Raw genomic sequence first — 12725 nt, forward strand, 5'->3', positions numbered from 1 at the left:
AAGTGTTCCTTGCAAACTGCGAAGCGAAGGAACTGCTGATGAGGAGGAAAAATTGGGATGTGGAGGTAAGCATCTTTGATGTCTATGGATGCTAGGAACTCTCCTTTTTCCATGGACACGACGACAGAGCGGAGGGATTCCATTCTGAAGCGCTGAAAAGGACGCAGCGATCCGTCCTATTTTGGGACCACGAATAGGTTCGAGTAGAGCCCTTTGATCTTGTGGGACCGGAATGATGACTCCGTCCTCTTGTAGTGCCCTTATGGCCTGGAGAAAAGGTTCTTTGGTTTGGGAGGACACGACTGGAAAAAACGTGTCCGGGGGGGCGGGGGGGGGGGGTTTGGGGGGGAGATTCTATTTTGTATCCGGAGGACACCAGTTCTCTGACCCACTTGTCGTGGACGACCGAGAGCCATGCTTGACGGAACGAAAGTAGGCGACCTCCTACTTTGTTGATGTCCTCCGGATGTTGCAACGAGTCATTGAGTGGAGGATCTAAGGGATCTGGATCCCTTACACCCAGATAATCTCGGTCTGGGTTTCCAGTTATGGTTAGGTCTGTATGAGACCTGGGGGCCTCGGTCACCACGCGAACCTCGTCCTGATGCAGGGGAGAAGGATGTAGATGACCAGTTGGGATTGTTGCGAAAAGGCCGGAATCGATACCGAAACGGTCGAGTAGGCTTTTGTTGGGGGAGAAATTTACTTGACCCATGAAGCGTTTGTCAGGGCGGTCCCTGTGTTTTTGTACGATTTCCTTAAAGTCAGGATGAGTGACAAATACTTTTTGGGCACGTTTAGTCTTTTAAAAAGACACCGCGTGTTCCGGATGGATACGGATTCATCGTCCACCTTCAGTGTCTTGTTGACCACTTCAATGAGAGAATCGAGTGTCTCTTGGGAAGTCGAGGAATCCTGGACGTAAGAATCGTCGGACTCATATTCAGAGTCATTTAGGTTCTCTGGAGAAGGGGGAGCGGGAGACTGAGCTCGCAGATGCAGAAAGGCAAAAGCGCCCCTGGTCAAGGGATGGGACATGGGTACGCTTTCTGGAGCCCCGATCCCTTAGTGACAGTACGCCCCCCTGCTGGTGGACGGATCCGCACCGTCGCCAGAGTCCTCCGCGGCCTGACTTAAAGAGGGACCCCAGAGGGAGTCAATTGCCTTGGCTAGGGAAGCCCTAGATTGTGACAGGGATGAGGCCCACTCAGGGGGGCTAGGCTCTGCACGGTCAGCGGCGGCTGCACAGAGGCCGGGTCACAATCCGCACATACCGGGGTATTGTGAGCTTGGGGCAGGGCCATATTGCAACTGGCACATGAAGTGAAAAACACTGTGCTTCTTGTTACCCTTTTTGGTCTCCTTAGGTTGAGACAGTGTCTTTAGAGACAAAGGCAGAATATGCACTATGGTGCAGGGAAGGGGTTAAGCTTTCTTGAAGCAGCTTACCCACGGTCCTGTGCCTGTGTCCCCGGGGAGGAATGCAGCCGCGGCGGTCCTGGTAGTGCCAGTCAGCGTGAGCCACCTTCGGGGTCTTGTCCCCGCAGGAGATGAGTGGCAATATGGCCCCCGAGATCTGCAGGGCGCCTCTCGTCCCAGACGAGAAGCGCCGATATAGGGGGCGGGGTTACGGCCATGGGCGGATCTGCACACTGCGGCCTAGTCCGGCTGAAAAGCCGGGGACTAAATTTCAGGGCCCTGCCGGCGATGCGCAGCGGCGGCCGCGACGGAGCGCTGCTGACCACCGCTGACCCCCGACGCCTCTCCCCAGGGACCCAGACCGCACCTCTGCCGCAGTTGAGAGCGAGGGGAGGGCATGTACTCACAGTGTCGCAGTCTCCCCAGGTCCGCTTGTCACACTGTGCGCTCAATTCATGCCCCCTGGATGTGGGATGGAGAGGTCCTGATACATCCTCCTCTGTTCCCCAAAGGGGTTTTTGTCTTGGGGCTGATGTGACGCCATCAGATGTGTGCCTTGTCTCCAGATACATCCTCCTCTTGTCGGGCTCTGGAGAGGGACATTAGAGCAGGGCTCTACGTGCTCACCGTCTTGCGGGGGAGGGGGGGAAATCGGGACCAAGCAGGAACCGTCGCCCCAGTAAAGTTAGGCGTGCCCCAGACGTCGCAGGAGAGGGACGGAGAGGTATACTCGCCGTGCTAGTCTGTTGATGGTTCGGGGGAAAGCGGACTCTATAAAAGGAATCCGTCGCCCCCTTCACTCCGTTAAATTTAAAAAAAAAATGTACAGAAAAATAAAAATTAAAAATTAAATTAAGAAAGTTGGGGTCTGAAAACAGACCCAAGTGGCTCCTACAGACACTAAGCAAGAACTGGTTGAATACTGGCCAGTCAAGGGGTGTATACTGCAGAGGAGGAGTTAATCTTTCTGTGTTAACTTAGTGTCCTCCTAGTGGCAGCAGCATAACAACATGGTCCTGTGTCCCCCAATGAGGCGTAGGAGAAAATACATCCGACCCGATGTCCGCCTCCGAGGAGGGGGAACGAGTGGAGAGGGGTATTCTAGATGGCGCCGCGGGGTCCTGAGAGCTGGATGAGGAGCTAGACAGAGTCATCTTTCTGGATCCTTTCTCTAATCTGACCCTGTGAGGGTCGTGGTCAGGTGCGTGCGAATCACCGTGGGAGGCGTTCGTGGCATAAGATAGAAGCGGCATGCATTCCAGGACCTGTACCAGGGACTGGGACACTTGTCAGGTCTGGGATTGGGACACTTGTCAGGTCTGGGACTGACAGACATAGCAACAGCCCACTCTGGGGGAGGGGGAGAACACTCATGCCGAGTATTAGGAGCTTCCTGAGGGATGGACATGGTGGAAGGACTGCAGGACAGACAAAGGCGACTGCTGGCCTGAAGCCCACTTTCTCTTACAGCGGGCACAAGCGTAATGGGTCACCGTGGGATTGTAGCCGAAGGCCTGTGTGGGGTTGGGTATAGGTAGAGCCTGAGTGAGGACTGCAGCAGAGCGCTATAAAGGCGATGCTGCTGAAGGGAGTAAAGGCGAGGAAGGAGGCCAGGGAATTCAGAGCCTACCAGACACCCAGCGATTTGCAGAGGCAGCTCAGGTAGCCGTGTCCCTCTCCAAATCCTGAAGACGCTGCAGGAGCCCGGTGCCAAGATGGAAGCAGTACTCTCCGGCCATGCGACGCGCTGGAGCGAGCGGTGGGCGGGTAAAACTGTGTTCGGGCGTGCAGAAAGAGGGGCGTACCCTGGAAAAAGAAACCGGCATCCTGATAGGCTGACACGCCTGAGGGGGTGTGTCGGTGTGAGAGCTCCAAAGCAAGCCCATAGCAGAGGGGGCGTGCCCGGGGCTGGAAAAAATGAAAGTGCAGCGATGATAGGCCTAGACCGACAAGGGGGATAGAGAGAGGCTGCAAGATGCCGGGAACCGCACAATTATAAGAAAAAGTGCGCAAGATTTGAAAAATTAGCGACTGGTGAGCGCTGCCGTGGGGAGAGGAGGGGGGGGGGGAGGGAGTGGTTTCTGTCCCATTTGCTTGAATCCGGCTCCTTGGTGTATGAGGATCGTGTCAGAATCCCTCGGTGAGGAAGAGGGTCCTGGGAATAAGATCTTCCTTCCTGCACCTTCCTTCCTGCAAGGGGGGAGGTCACTACAGGTGACCACCGTCTTCCTCTCAGACCTCTCGGAGGAGAGGAGTGAGGAGGGGAAAAGGCAAGGACTGGCCACCAAGAAGTCACCCTGAAACACCCACAAGGGTGATAGGGGACGAAGTCCTGCCAGCAGGTCCGAGAGTGGGCGATGCGGGAAGTATCACACTGCTCTCTCGGTCGCTTAGGCTACTTTCACACTAGCGTCGTTTTGCCTACGTCGCAATACGTCGTTTAGGAGAAAAAAACACATCCTGCAAAGTTGTCTGCAGGATCCTGCATTTTCCCATAGACTTGTATTAGCGATGGATTGTGACGGATGGCCATCCGTTTCATCCGTCGTGCACTAGATCCGTTGAAAAATAGTGGTCCATTGTGCGGAGAAAACATTCAGAGGAACGTTTTTTCTGCAAGTCGGAAAATCGTTCAGCGATGCATCCTGTGCTGCCCGTCGTCGGCTATAATGGAAGCCTATGGACGCAGGATCCGTCGCTGACCTTCACACACAAGAATCCAGCGACGTATCACGTTTTTCCTTTCTGAGCATGCCGGAAGGATTTTCAAATCCGGGAAAAATTTTCTCTCTCTCTCAAGATTTGATTTCTGGAAATTTCTCCATTGACATTGTGGCAACACCACAAACGACGCATCCGTCATTACACTGGATGCGTCACACACGTTTTTCACTAGTTTCGTGACGTCGGTCGATCCGTCATTTCACTACACAACGACGCACAGCAGAAGACGGAAGTGTGAAAGAAGCCTTAACCAAAAATAAGCCAAGTATGAGTGGTATTAAGACTAGACAGTCTAATGAGGACTGGTTTATGAATCAGCGTGCACAACTTTAACCCCTTCATGACCCAGCCTATTTTGGCCTTAATGACCTTGCCATTTTTTGCAATTCTGACCAGTGTCCCTTTATGAGGTAATAACTCAGGAACGCTTCAACGGATCCTTGCGGTTCTGAGATTGTTTTTTCGTGACATATTGGGCTTCATGTTAGTGGTAAATTTAGGTCAATAATTTCTGAGTTTATTTGTGAAAAAAACGGAAATTTGGCGAAAAATTTGAAAATTTTGCAATTTTCACATTTTGAATTTTTATTCTGTTAAACCAGAGAGTTATGTGACACAAAATAGTTAATAAATAACATTTCCCACATGTCTACTTTACATCAGCACAATTTTGGAAACAAATTATTTTTTTTGCTAGGAAGTTATAAGGGTTAAAATTTGACCAGTGATTTCTCATTTTTACAACAAAATTTACAAAACCATTTTTTTTAGGGACCACCTCACATTTGAAGTCAGTTTGAGGGTTCTATATGGCTGAAAATACCCAAAAGTGACACCATTCTAAAAACTGCACCCCTCAAGGTGCTCAAAACCACATTCAAGAAGTTTATTAACCCTTCAGGTGTTTCACAGCAGCAGAAGCAACATGGAGGGGAAAAATTAACATTTAACTTTTTAGTCACAAAAATGATCTTTTCGCAACAATTTTTTTATTTTCCCAAGGGTAAAAGGAGAAACTGGACCACGGACGTTGTTGTCCAATTTGTCCTGAGTACGCTGATACCTCATATGTGGGGGTAAACCACTGTTTGGGCGCAAGGCAGGGCTTGGAAGGGAAGGAGCGCCATTTGACTTTTTGAATGAAAAATTGGCTCCAATCTTTAGCGGACACCATGTCGCGTTTGGAGAGCCCCCATGTGCCTAAACATTGGAGCTCCCCCACAAGTGACCCCATTTTGGAAACTAGACCCCCCAAGGAACTTATCTAGAAGCATAGTGAGCACTTTAAACCCCCAGGTGCTTCACAAATTAATCCGTAAAAATGAAAAAGTACTTTTTTTTCACACAAAATTTCTTTTAGCCTCAATTTTTTCATTTTCACATGGGCAACAGGATAAAATGGATCCTAAAATTGGTTGGGCAATTTCTTCTGAGTACGCCGATACCTCATATGTGGGGGTAAACCACTGTTTGGGCACATGGTAAGGCTCGGAAGGGAAGGAGCGCCATTTGACTTTTTGAATGAAAAATTATCTCCATCGTTAGCGGACACCATGTCGCGTTTGGAGAGCTCCTGTGTACCTAAACATTGGAGCTCCCCCACAAGTGACCCCATTTTGGAAACTAGACCCCCCAAGGAACTTATCTAGATGCATAGTGAGCACTTTAAACCCCCAGGTGCTTCACAAATTAATCCGTAAAAATGAAAAAGTACTTTTTTTTCACACAAAATTTCTTTTAGCCTCAATTTTTTCATTTTCACATGGGCAACAGGATAAAATGGATCCTAAAATTTGTTGGGCAATTTCTCCTGAGTACGCCGATATCTCATATGTGGGGGTAAACCACTGTTTGGGTGCACGGCAAGGCTCGGAAGGGGAGGCGTGCCATTTGACTTTTTGAATGGAAAATTAGCTCCAATCGTTAGTGGACACCATGTCGCGTTTGGAGAGCCCCTGTGTGCCTAAACATTGGAGCTCCCCTACAAGTGACCCCATTTTGGAAACTAGACCCCCCAAGAAACTAATCTAGATGCATAGTGAGCACTTAAAACCCCCAGGTGCTTCACAGAAGTTTATAACGCAGAGCCATGAAAATAAAAAAATTATTTTTCTTTCCTCAAAAATGATTTTTAGCCCGGAGTTTTTTATTTTCGCAAGGATAATAGGAGAAATTGGACCCCAAATGTTGTCCAGTTTGTCCTGAGTACGATGATACCCCATATGTGGGGGTAAACCACTGTTTGGGCGCACGGCAGGGCTCGGAAGGGAAGGCACGCCATTTGGCTTTTTGAATGGAAAATTAGCTTCAATCATTAGCGGACACCATGTCGCGTTTGGAGAGCCCCTGTGTGCCTAAACATTGGAGCTCCCGCACAAGTGACCCCATTTTGGAAACTAGACCTCCCAAGGAACTAATCTAGATGTGTGGTGAGCACTTTGAACCCCCAAGTGCTTCACAGAAGTTTATAACACAGAGCCATGAAAATAAAAAATTATTTTTCTTTCCTCAAAAATGATTTTTTAACCCACAATTTTTTATTTTCCCAAGGGTAACAGGAGAAATTGGACCCCAAAAGTTGTTGTGCAGTTTCTCCTGAGTACGCTGATACCCCATATGTGGGGGTAAACCACTGTTTGGGCACATGCCGGGGCTCGGAAGGGAAGTAGTGACGATTTGGAATGCAGACTTTGATGGAATGGTCTGCGGGAATCAGGTTACGTTTGCAGAGCCCCTGATGTGCCTAAACAGTAGAAACCCCCCACAAGTGACCCCATTTTGGAAACTAGACCCCCCAAGGAACTTATCTAGATGTGTGGTGAGCACGTTCAACCCCCAAGTGCTTCACAGAAGTTTACAACGCAGAGCCGTGAAAATAAAAAATCATTTTTCTTTCCTCAAAAAAGATGTTTTAGCAAGCAATTGTTTATTTTCACAAGGGTAACAGGAGAAATTGGACCCCAATATTTGTTGCCCAGTTTGTTGTGAGTATGCTGGTACCCCATATGTGGGGGTAAACCACTGTTTGGGCGCACGTCAGGGCTTGGAAGGGAAGTAGTGACATTTGAAATGCAGACTTTGATGGAATGGTCTGCGGGCGTCACGTTGCATTTGCAGAGCCCCTGATGTGCCTAAACAGTAGAAACACCCCACAAGTGACCCCATTTTGGAAACTAGACCCCAAAAGGATCTTATCTAGATGTGTGGTGAGCACTTTCAACCCCCAAGTGCTTCACAGAAGTTTATAACGTAGAGCCATGAAAATAAAAAAATAATTGTTCTTTCCTCAAAAATTATGTTTTAGCAAGTAATTTTTTATTTTTGCAAGGGTAACAGGAGAAATTGGACCCCAATAGTTGTTGCCCAGTTTGTCCTAAGTACGCTGGTATCCCATATGTGGGGGTAAACCACTGTTTGGGCGCACGTCGGGGCTTGGAAGGGAGGGCGCACCATTTGACTTTTTGAACGCAAGATTGGCTGGAATCAATGGTGGCGCCATGTTGCGTTTGGAGACCCCTGATGTGCCTAAACAGTGGAAACCCCTCAATTCTAACTTCAACACTAACCCCAACACACCCCTAACCCTAATCCCAACTGTAGCCATAACCCTAATCACAACCCTAACCCCAACACACCCGTAACCCTAAATCCAACCCTAACCCTAACCCTAATCCCAACCCTACCCACAACTGTAACCCCAACACAACCCCAACCCTATCCTTAACCCTAACCACAAGCCTAATCTTAACCCTATTTCCAACCCTAGCCCTAATTCCAACCCTAAGGGTACCGTCTCACATAACGATTTACCAACGATCACGACCAGCGATACGACCTGGCCGTGATCGTTGGAAAGTCGTTGTGTGGTCGCTGGGGAGCTGTCACACAGACCGCTCTCCAGCGACCAACGATGCCAAGGTCCCGGGTAACCAGGGTAAACATCGGGTTACTAAGCGCAGGGCAGCGCTTAGTAACCCGATGTTTACCATGGTTACCAGCGTAAAAGTAAAAAAAAAACGTACATACTCACATTTCGGTGTCCTTCAGGTCCCTTGCCGTCTGCTTCCCGCTCTGACTGAGTGCCGCCGTACAGTGAGAGCAGAGCGCAGCGGTGACGTCACTGCTGTGCTGTGCTCTTACTTTCCGGCCGGCAGACAGTCAGAGCGGGAAGCAGACGGCAAGGGACCTGAAGGACACCGAAATGTGAGTATGTACGGTTTTTTTTTTTTTTACTTTTACGCTGGTAACCACGGTAAACATCGGGTTACTAAGCGCGGCCCTGCGCTTAGTAACCCGATGTTTACCCTGGTTACAAGCGAACACATCGCTGGATCGCTGTCACAACGATCCAGCGATGACAGCGGGAGATCCAGCGACGAAAGAAAGTTCCAAACGATCTGCTACGACGTACGATTCTCAGCAGGGTCCCTGATCACTGCTGCGTGTCAGACACAGCGATATCGTATGGATATCGCTGGAACGTCACGGATCGTACCGTCGTAGCGATCAAAGTGCCACTGAGACGGTACCCTAACTCTAATTCCAACCCTAACCCTAAGGCTATGTGCCCACGTTGCGGATTCGTGTGAGATTTTTCCGCACGATTTTTGAAAAATCTGCAGGTAAAAGGCACTGCGTTTTACCTGCAGATTTACAGCAGATTTCCAGTGTTTTTTTGTGCGGATTACACCTGCGGATTCCTATTGAGGAACAGGTGTAAAACGCTGCGGAATCCGCACAAAGAATTGACATGCTGCAGAAAATACAACGCAGCGTTTCTGCACGGAATTTTCCGCACCATGGGCACAGTGGATTTGGTTTTCCATAGGTGTACATGGTACTGTAAACCTGATGGAAAACTGCAACGAATTCGCAGCGGCCAATCCGCTGCGGATCCGCAGCCAAATCCGCTGCGGATCCGCGGCCAATCCGCTGCGGATCCGCGGCCAAATCCGCACATGCCATAACCCTACCCCTAACCCTACCCGTAACCCTAACCCTACCCCTAACCCTACCCCTAGTTCTAACCCTAACCCTAGTGGAAAATGAAAAAAAAAAAATATATATATTTTCTTTATTTTATTATTCTCCCTACCTATGGGGGTGATAAAGGGTGTATTTATTATTTTTTTTATTTTGATCGCTGTGATAGAACCTACCACAGCGATCAAAATGTACTCGATCGGTGGGTGTGGGGGGGGTCACTTAAGTATTTCCAGCCATGGCCGATGATATTGCAGCATCGGCCATGGCTGGATTGTAATATTTCACCAGTTTTTTAGGTGAAATATTACAAATCGCTCTGATTGGCAGTTTCACTTTCAACAGCCAATCAGAGCGATCGTAGCCACGGGGGGGTGAAGCCACCCCCCCCTGGGCTGAAGCACCACTCCCCCTGTCTCTGCAGATCGGGTAAAATAGGAGTTAACCCCTTCACCCGATCTGCAGGGACGCGATCATTCCATGACGCATACGCTGCGTCATAGGTCGGATTGGCACAGACTTTCATGACGCAGCGTATGCGTCAAAGGTCGGGAAGGGGTTAAGACTGTCTAATGTAAGGGTATGTGCAGACTGACAGATTCTCTCATCCAAGAGTATCGGGCAGATTACGCAAACGACACTGATCATAGTGGGAGCATAGTGTGATCAGATTATCTTGGATGAGAAGAAAATAAAAAATTCTTCATCTTTTCCATTCTGTCAGTCAATGGAAGCTGAACTGCAAACAGATGTCATCCAAGTGCAGTCCAATGGCTTCCACGGACTCATTGATTTGCATGGCTGAGTGCAATACGAATATCAGATCCAGATCAGGCATGTAGCGAGTTTTTCCCCGGAGAGACTCTGTCCGAGGAAAAATATCTGACATGTGCACGGGTGCAATCCAATGTTTTGTTGGATCACACTCAGACTGATAATACAGTCATGTACACGAACCCCAGGTCTGCACTGTAAAAAATGTAGAGATAAATTGGCCACATTGACTATACTCTGGAGCTCTCTGCCAGTTTCTCTCCCTTTCCAGGTCCATCAGAGCAGTGACAGGCAGGTGTTTCTGTCCGTGAGCCATAACCACACACATGTACACCTCTTACAAATTTAGACAAATGTTAGCCACTTTGCAAATTATGCCATGGTTACAGTCATTTGCAAGAAATGCCTAGTCCTCTGGACACAAACCAGCATGCTTTGCAGTTATACAACATGCAATATCTTTTCTTGCTATCATTTATTAGGAATCTTTGTTGTTTTCTTTCACTGGATAATCCGTCCTGTACGTATAATGATCAGCAAGAACAATGAGACACGTGTCTTCTAATCTGGGTGGTTTAAAGTGTCCATCACATGACAGGCAAATTTTTACCATTTTAATTTTTTTTTTTTTTTTTTTTTTTTTTACAGTGGAAGAACACAATGAAAATTCCGACTGAATGAAGCAAGCAGAAATCTCAAAGATCATGAGGAATGGATTAAAAAAAATGTAAAAAAATAAAACAAACTATAATTTGCTGTAGCTGAAACTAAACTGTACATTTATGATCCACCAAAGTGTTTCCTTATCCAAAGCTTCATACTGATTTCCTCAAAATGCAAGTGAGATTTACCTGCCCAGCCTTCATCTGCTTCAGTGTCCAGATTGTCCAGCTCTTTCAGTTCAGTAGCACTAATGATGGAGGGACGATCGATGCCCTCAGCAGCCCAAGCTTGTGGTCGTCGAGGCGGTCTGAAATTAAGGAATGATTTAAGAAAAACATCTTTGAAATCCTGAGTGATATTTTATATCTCGACTATAAAGTAGGGTGTACCTAATTATTAAAGCGGGTTTACGATGATGGTAAATGCATTCTGTGTAAAAAGAACTTTGAAAAACAAACGTTTAATTTCAGAATACAGGGATTTTTGTGTACTCACCGTAAAATCCTTTTCTCCGAGCCAATCATTGGGGGACACAGGACCATGGGTGTTATGCTGCTGCCACTAGGAGGACACTAAGTAATACAGAAAGAATAGCTCCTCCCCGGCAGTATACACCCTCCTGCTGGCTCCAAGTGAACCAGTTCGGTAACAAAGCAGTAGGAGCTTAACATTTAACCAGGATGAACTATGTCAAAACCAAGCCAACACAGAAAAACCAAAGCCGTTAGGCTAACAGGGTTTGTGCTGTGTCCCCCAATGATTGGCTCGGAGAAAAGGATTTTACGGTGAGTACACAAAAATCCGTTTCTCCTACGCCTCATTGGGGGACCCAGGACCATGGGACGTCCTAAAGCAGTCCCTGGGTGGGTAACAATCAACTATAATTGCTCCTTGTAACAACAGGTTACAGATGCGGCACAACCGCCTGCAAAATTCGTCTGCCGACAGTCGCATCTGCCTAGGCCTGAGAATGAATATGGTAATGTTTTGTAAACGTATGCAGACTGGACCAGGTCCCAGCTCTGCAAACTTGTGCTGCCGAAGCTTGGAGCCGGATGGCCCAAGACGCACCCACTGACCGAGTGGAATGAGCCTTTATCCCTGCTGGGAGAGGATGACCTCTGACTCGGTAGGACTCCTGAATAGCTGATCGAATCCATTTGGCTATTGTCGCCTTGGAAGCGGAAAACCCCTTCCTTGGCCCTTCCGGGAACACAAACAGGGCATCTGACCTGCGGAAGGAAGCCGTCCGCGAGATGTATCTCTTGAGAGTTCTCACTAAATCCAGTGTGTGGAGGGCCTTCTCGATGCGATGTACTGGTGCTGGACAGAGAATCTCCTGATTGGGATGAAAGAATGAGAACTTTTGGCAAAAAGGACGGGGATGTTCTCAGAACCACCTTATCCTGATGAAAATTCAGGAACGGAGCTTGACAAGACAAAGCCGCCAGCTCCGAGACTCGCCTAATGGACGTGACCGCAACCAGGAAGGCAACCTTCCATAAAAGAAAGGAAAGGGTAACCTCCTGTAGAGCAGAGGTGTCAAACTGCATTCCTCGAGGGCCGCCAACAGGTCATGTTTTCAGGATTTCCTTAGCATTCCACAAGGTGCTGGAATCATTCTATGCAGGTGATTAAATTATCACCTGTGCAATACAAGGAAATCCTGAAAACATGACCTGTTGGCGGCCCTCGAGGAATGCAGTTTGACACGTCTGCTGTAGAGTCTTGCAAGACTCCGAGGACCAGATTAAGGTCCCATGGTTCCAACGGCATCTTATAGGGCGGCACCCTATGGGAGACTCCCTGATTGAAAGTCTTCACTTGTAATCTGCAGGCAATCCTGCGTTGGAACAGAACGGACAGGGCTGAAATCTACCCCTTGAGAGAACTAAGGGAGAGACCCAAGTCCAAACCCGTTTGTAAAAATTTGAGGATGGAAGGAATGGAAAATTCAAGAGGAGAACGTCCCCTGTCGTTGCACCAGGAATAGAAGGTTTTCCAAGTGCGATGATAAATGAGCATAGACGTAGGCTTTCTAGCGCTGATCATGGTAGAGATGACTTCCGGAGAGCAACCTGCCTGGGTTAAAATCCAGGACTCAATGGCCATGCCGTCAAACACAGGGCCTCAGAGTTCTGGTGGTAAATGGGGCCCTGTGA

At 48.3% G+C, this 12725-nt stretch overlaps 1 protein-coding gene across 5 annotated transcripts in view; it reads right to left on the reverse strand.

Moving 5' to 3' along the window:
• Window positions 1–12725, reverse strand: part of PRRC2C (proline rich coiled-coil 2C) — a 117925-nt gene that overhangs the window by 71986 nt on the left and 33214 nt on the right. For all 5 annotated transcript variants that reach the window (XM_077278512.1, XM_077278513.1, XM_077278514.1 and 2 more), the window contains exon 8: window positions 10752–10870. In XM_077278512.1, the coding sequence (XP_077134627.1) occupies window positions 10752–10870 (119 nt within the window). The remainder of the gene's footprint in view (window positions 1–10751; window positions 10871–12725) is intronic.

This window comes from Ranitomeya variabilis, chromosome 8 (assembly GCF_051348905.1).
Source record: "Ranitomeya variabilis isolate aRanVar5 chromosome 8, aRanVar5.hap1, whole genome shotgun sequence".
NCBI classification, from domain to species: Eukaryota; Metazoa; Chordata; class Amphibia; order Anura; family Dendrobatidae; genus Ranitomeya; species Ranitomeya variabilis.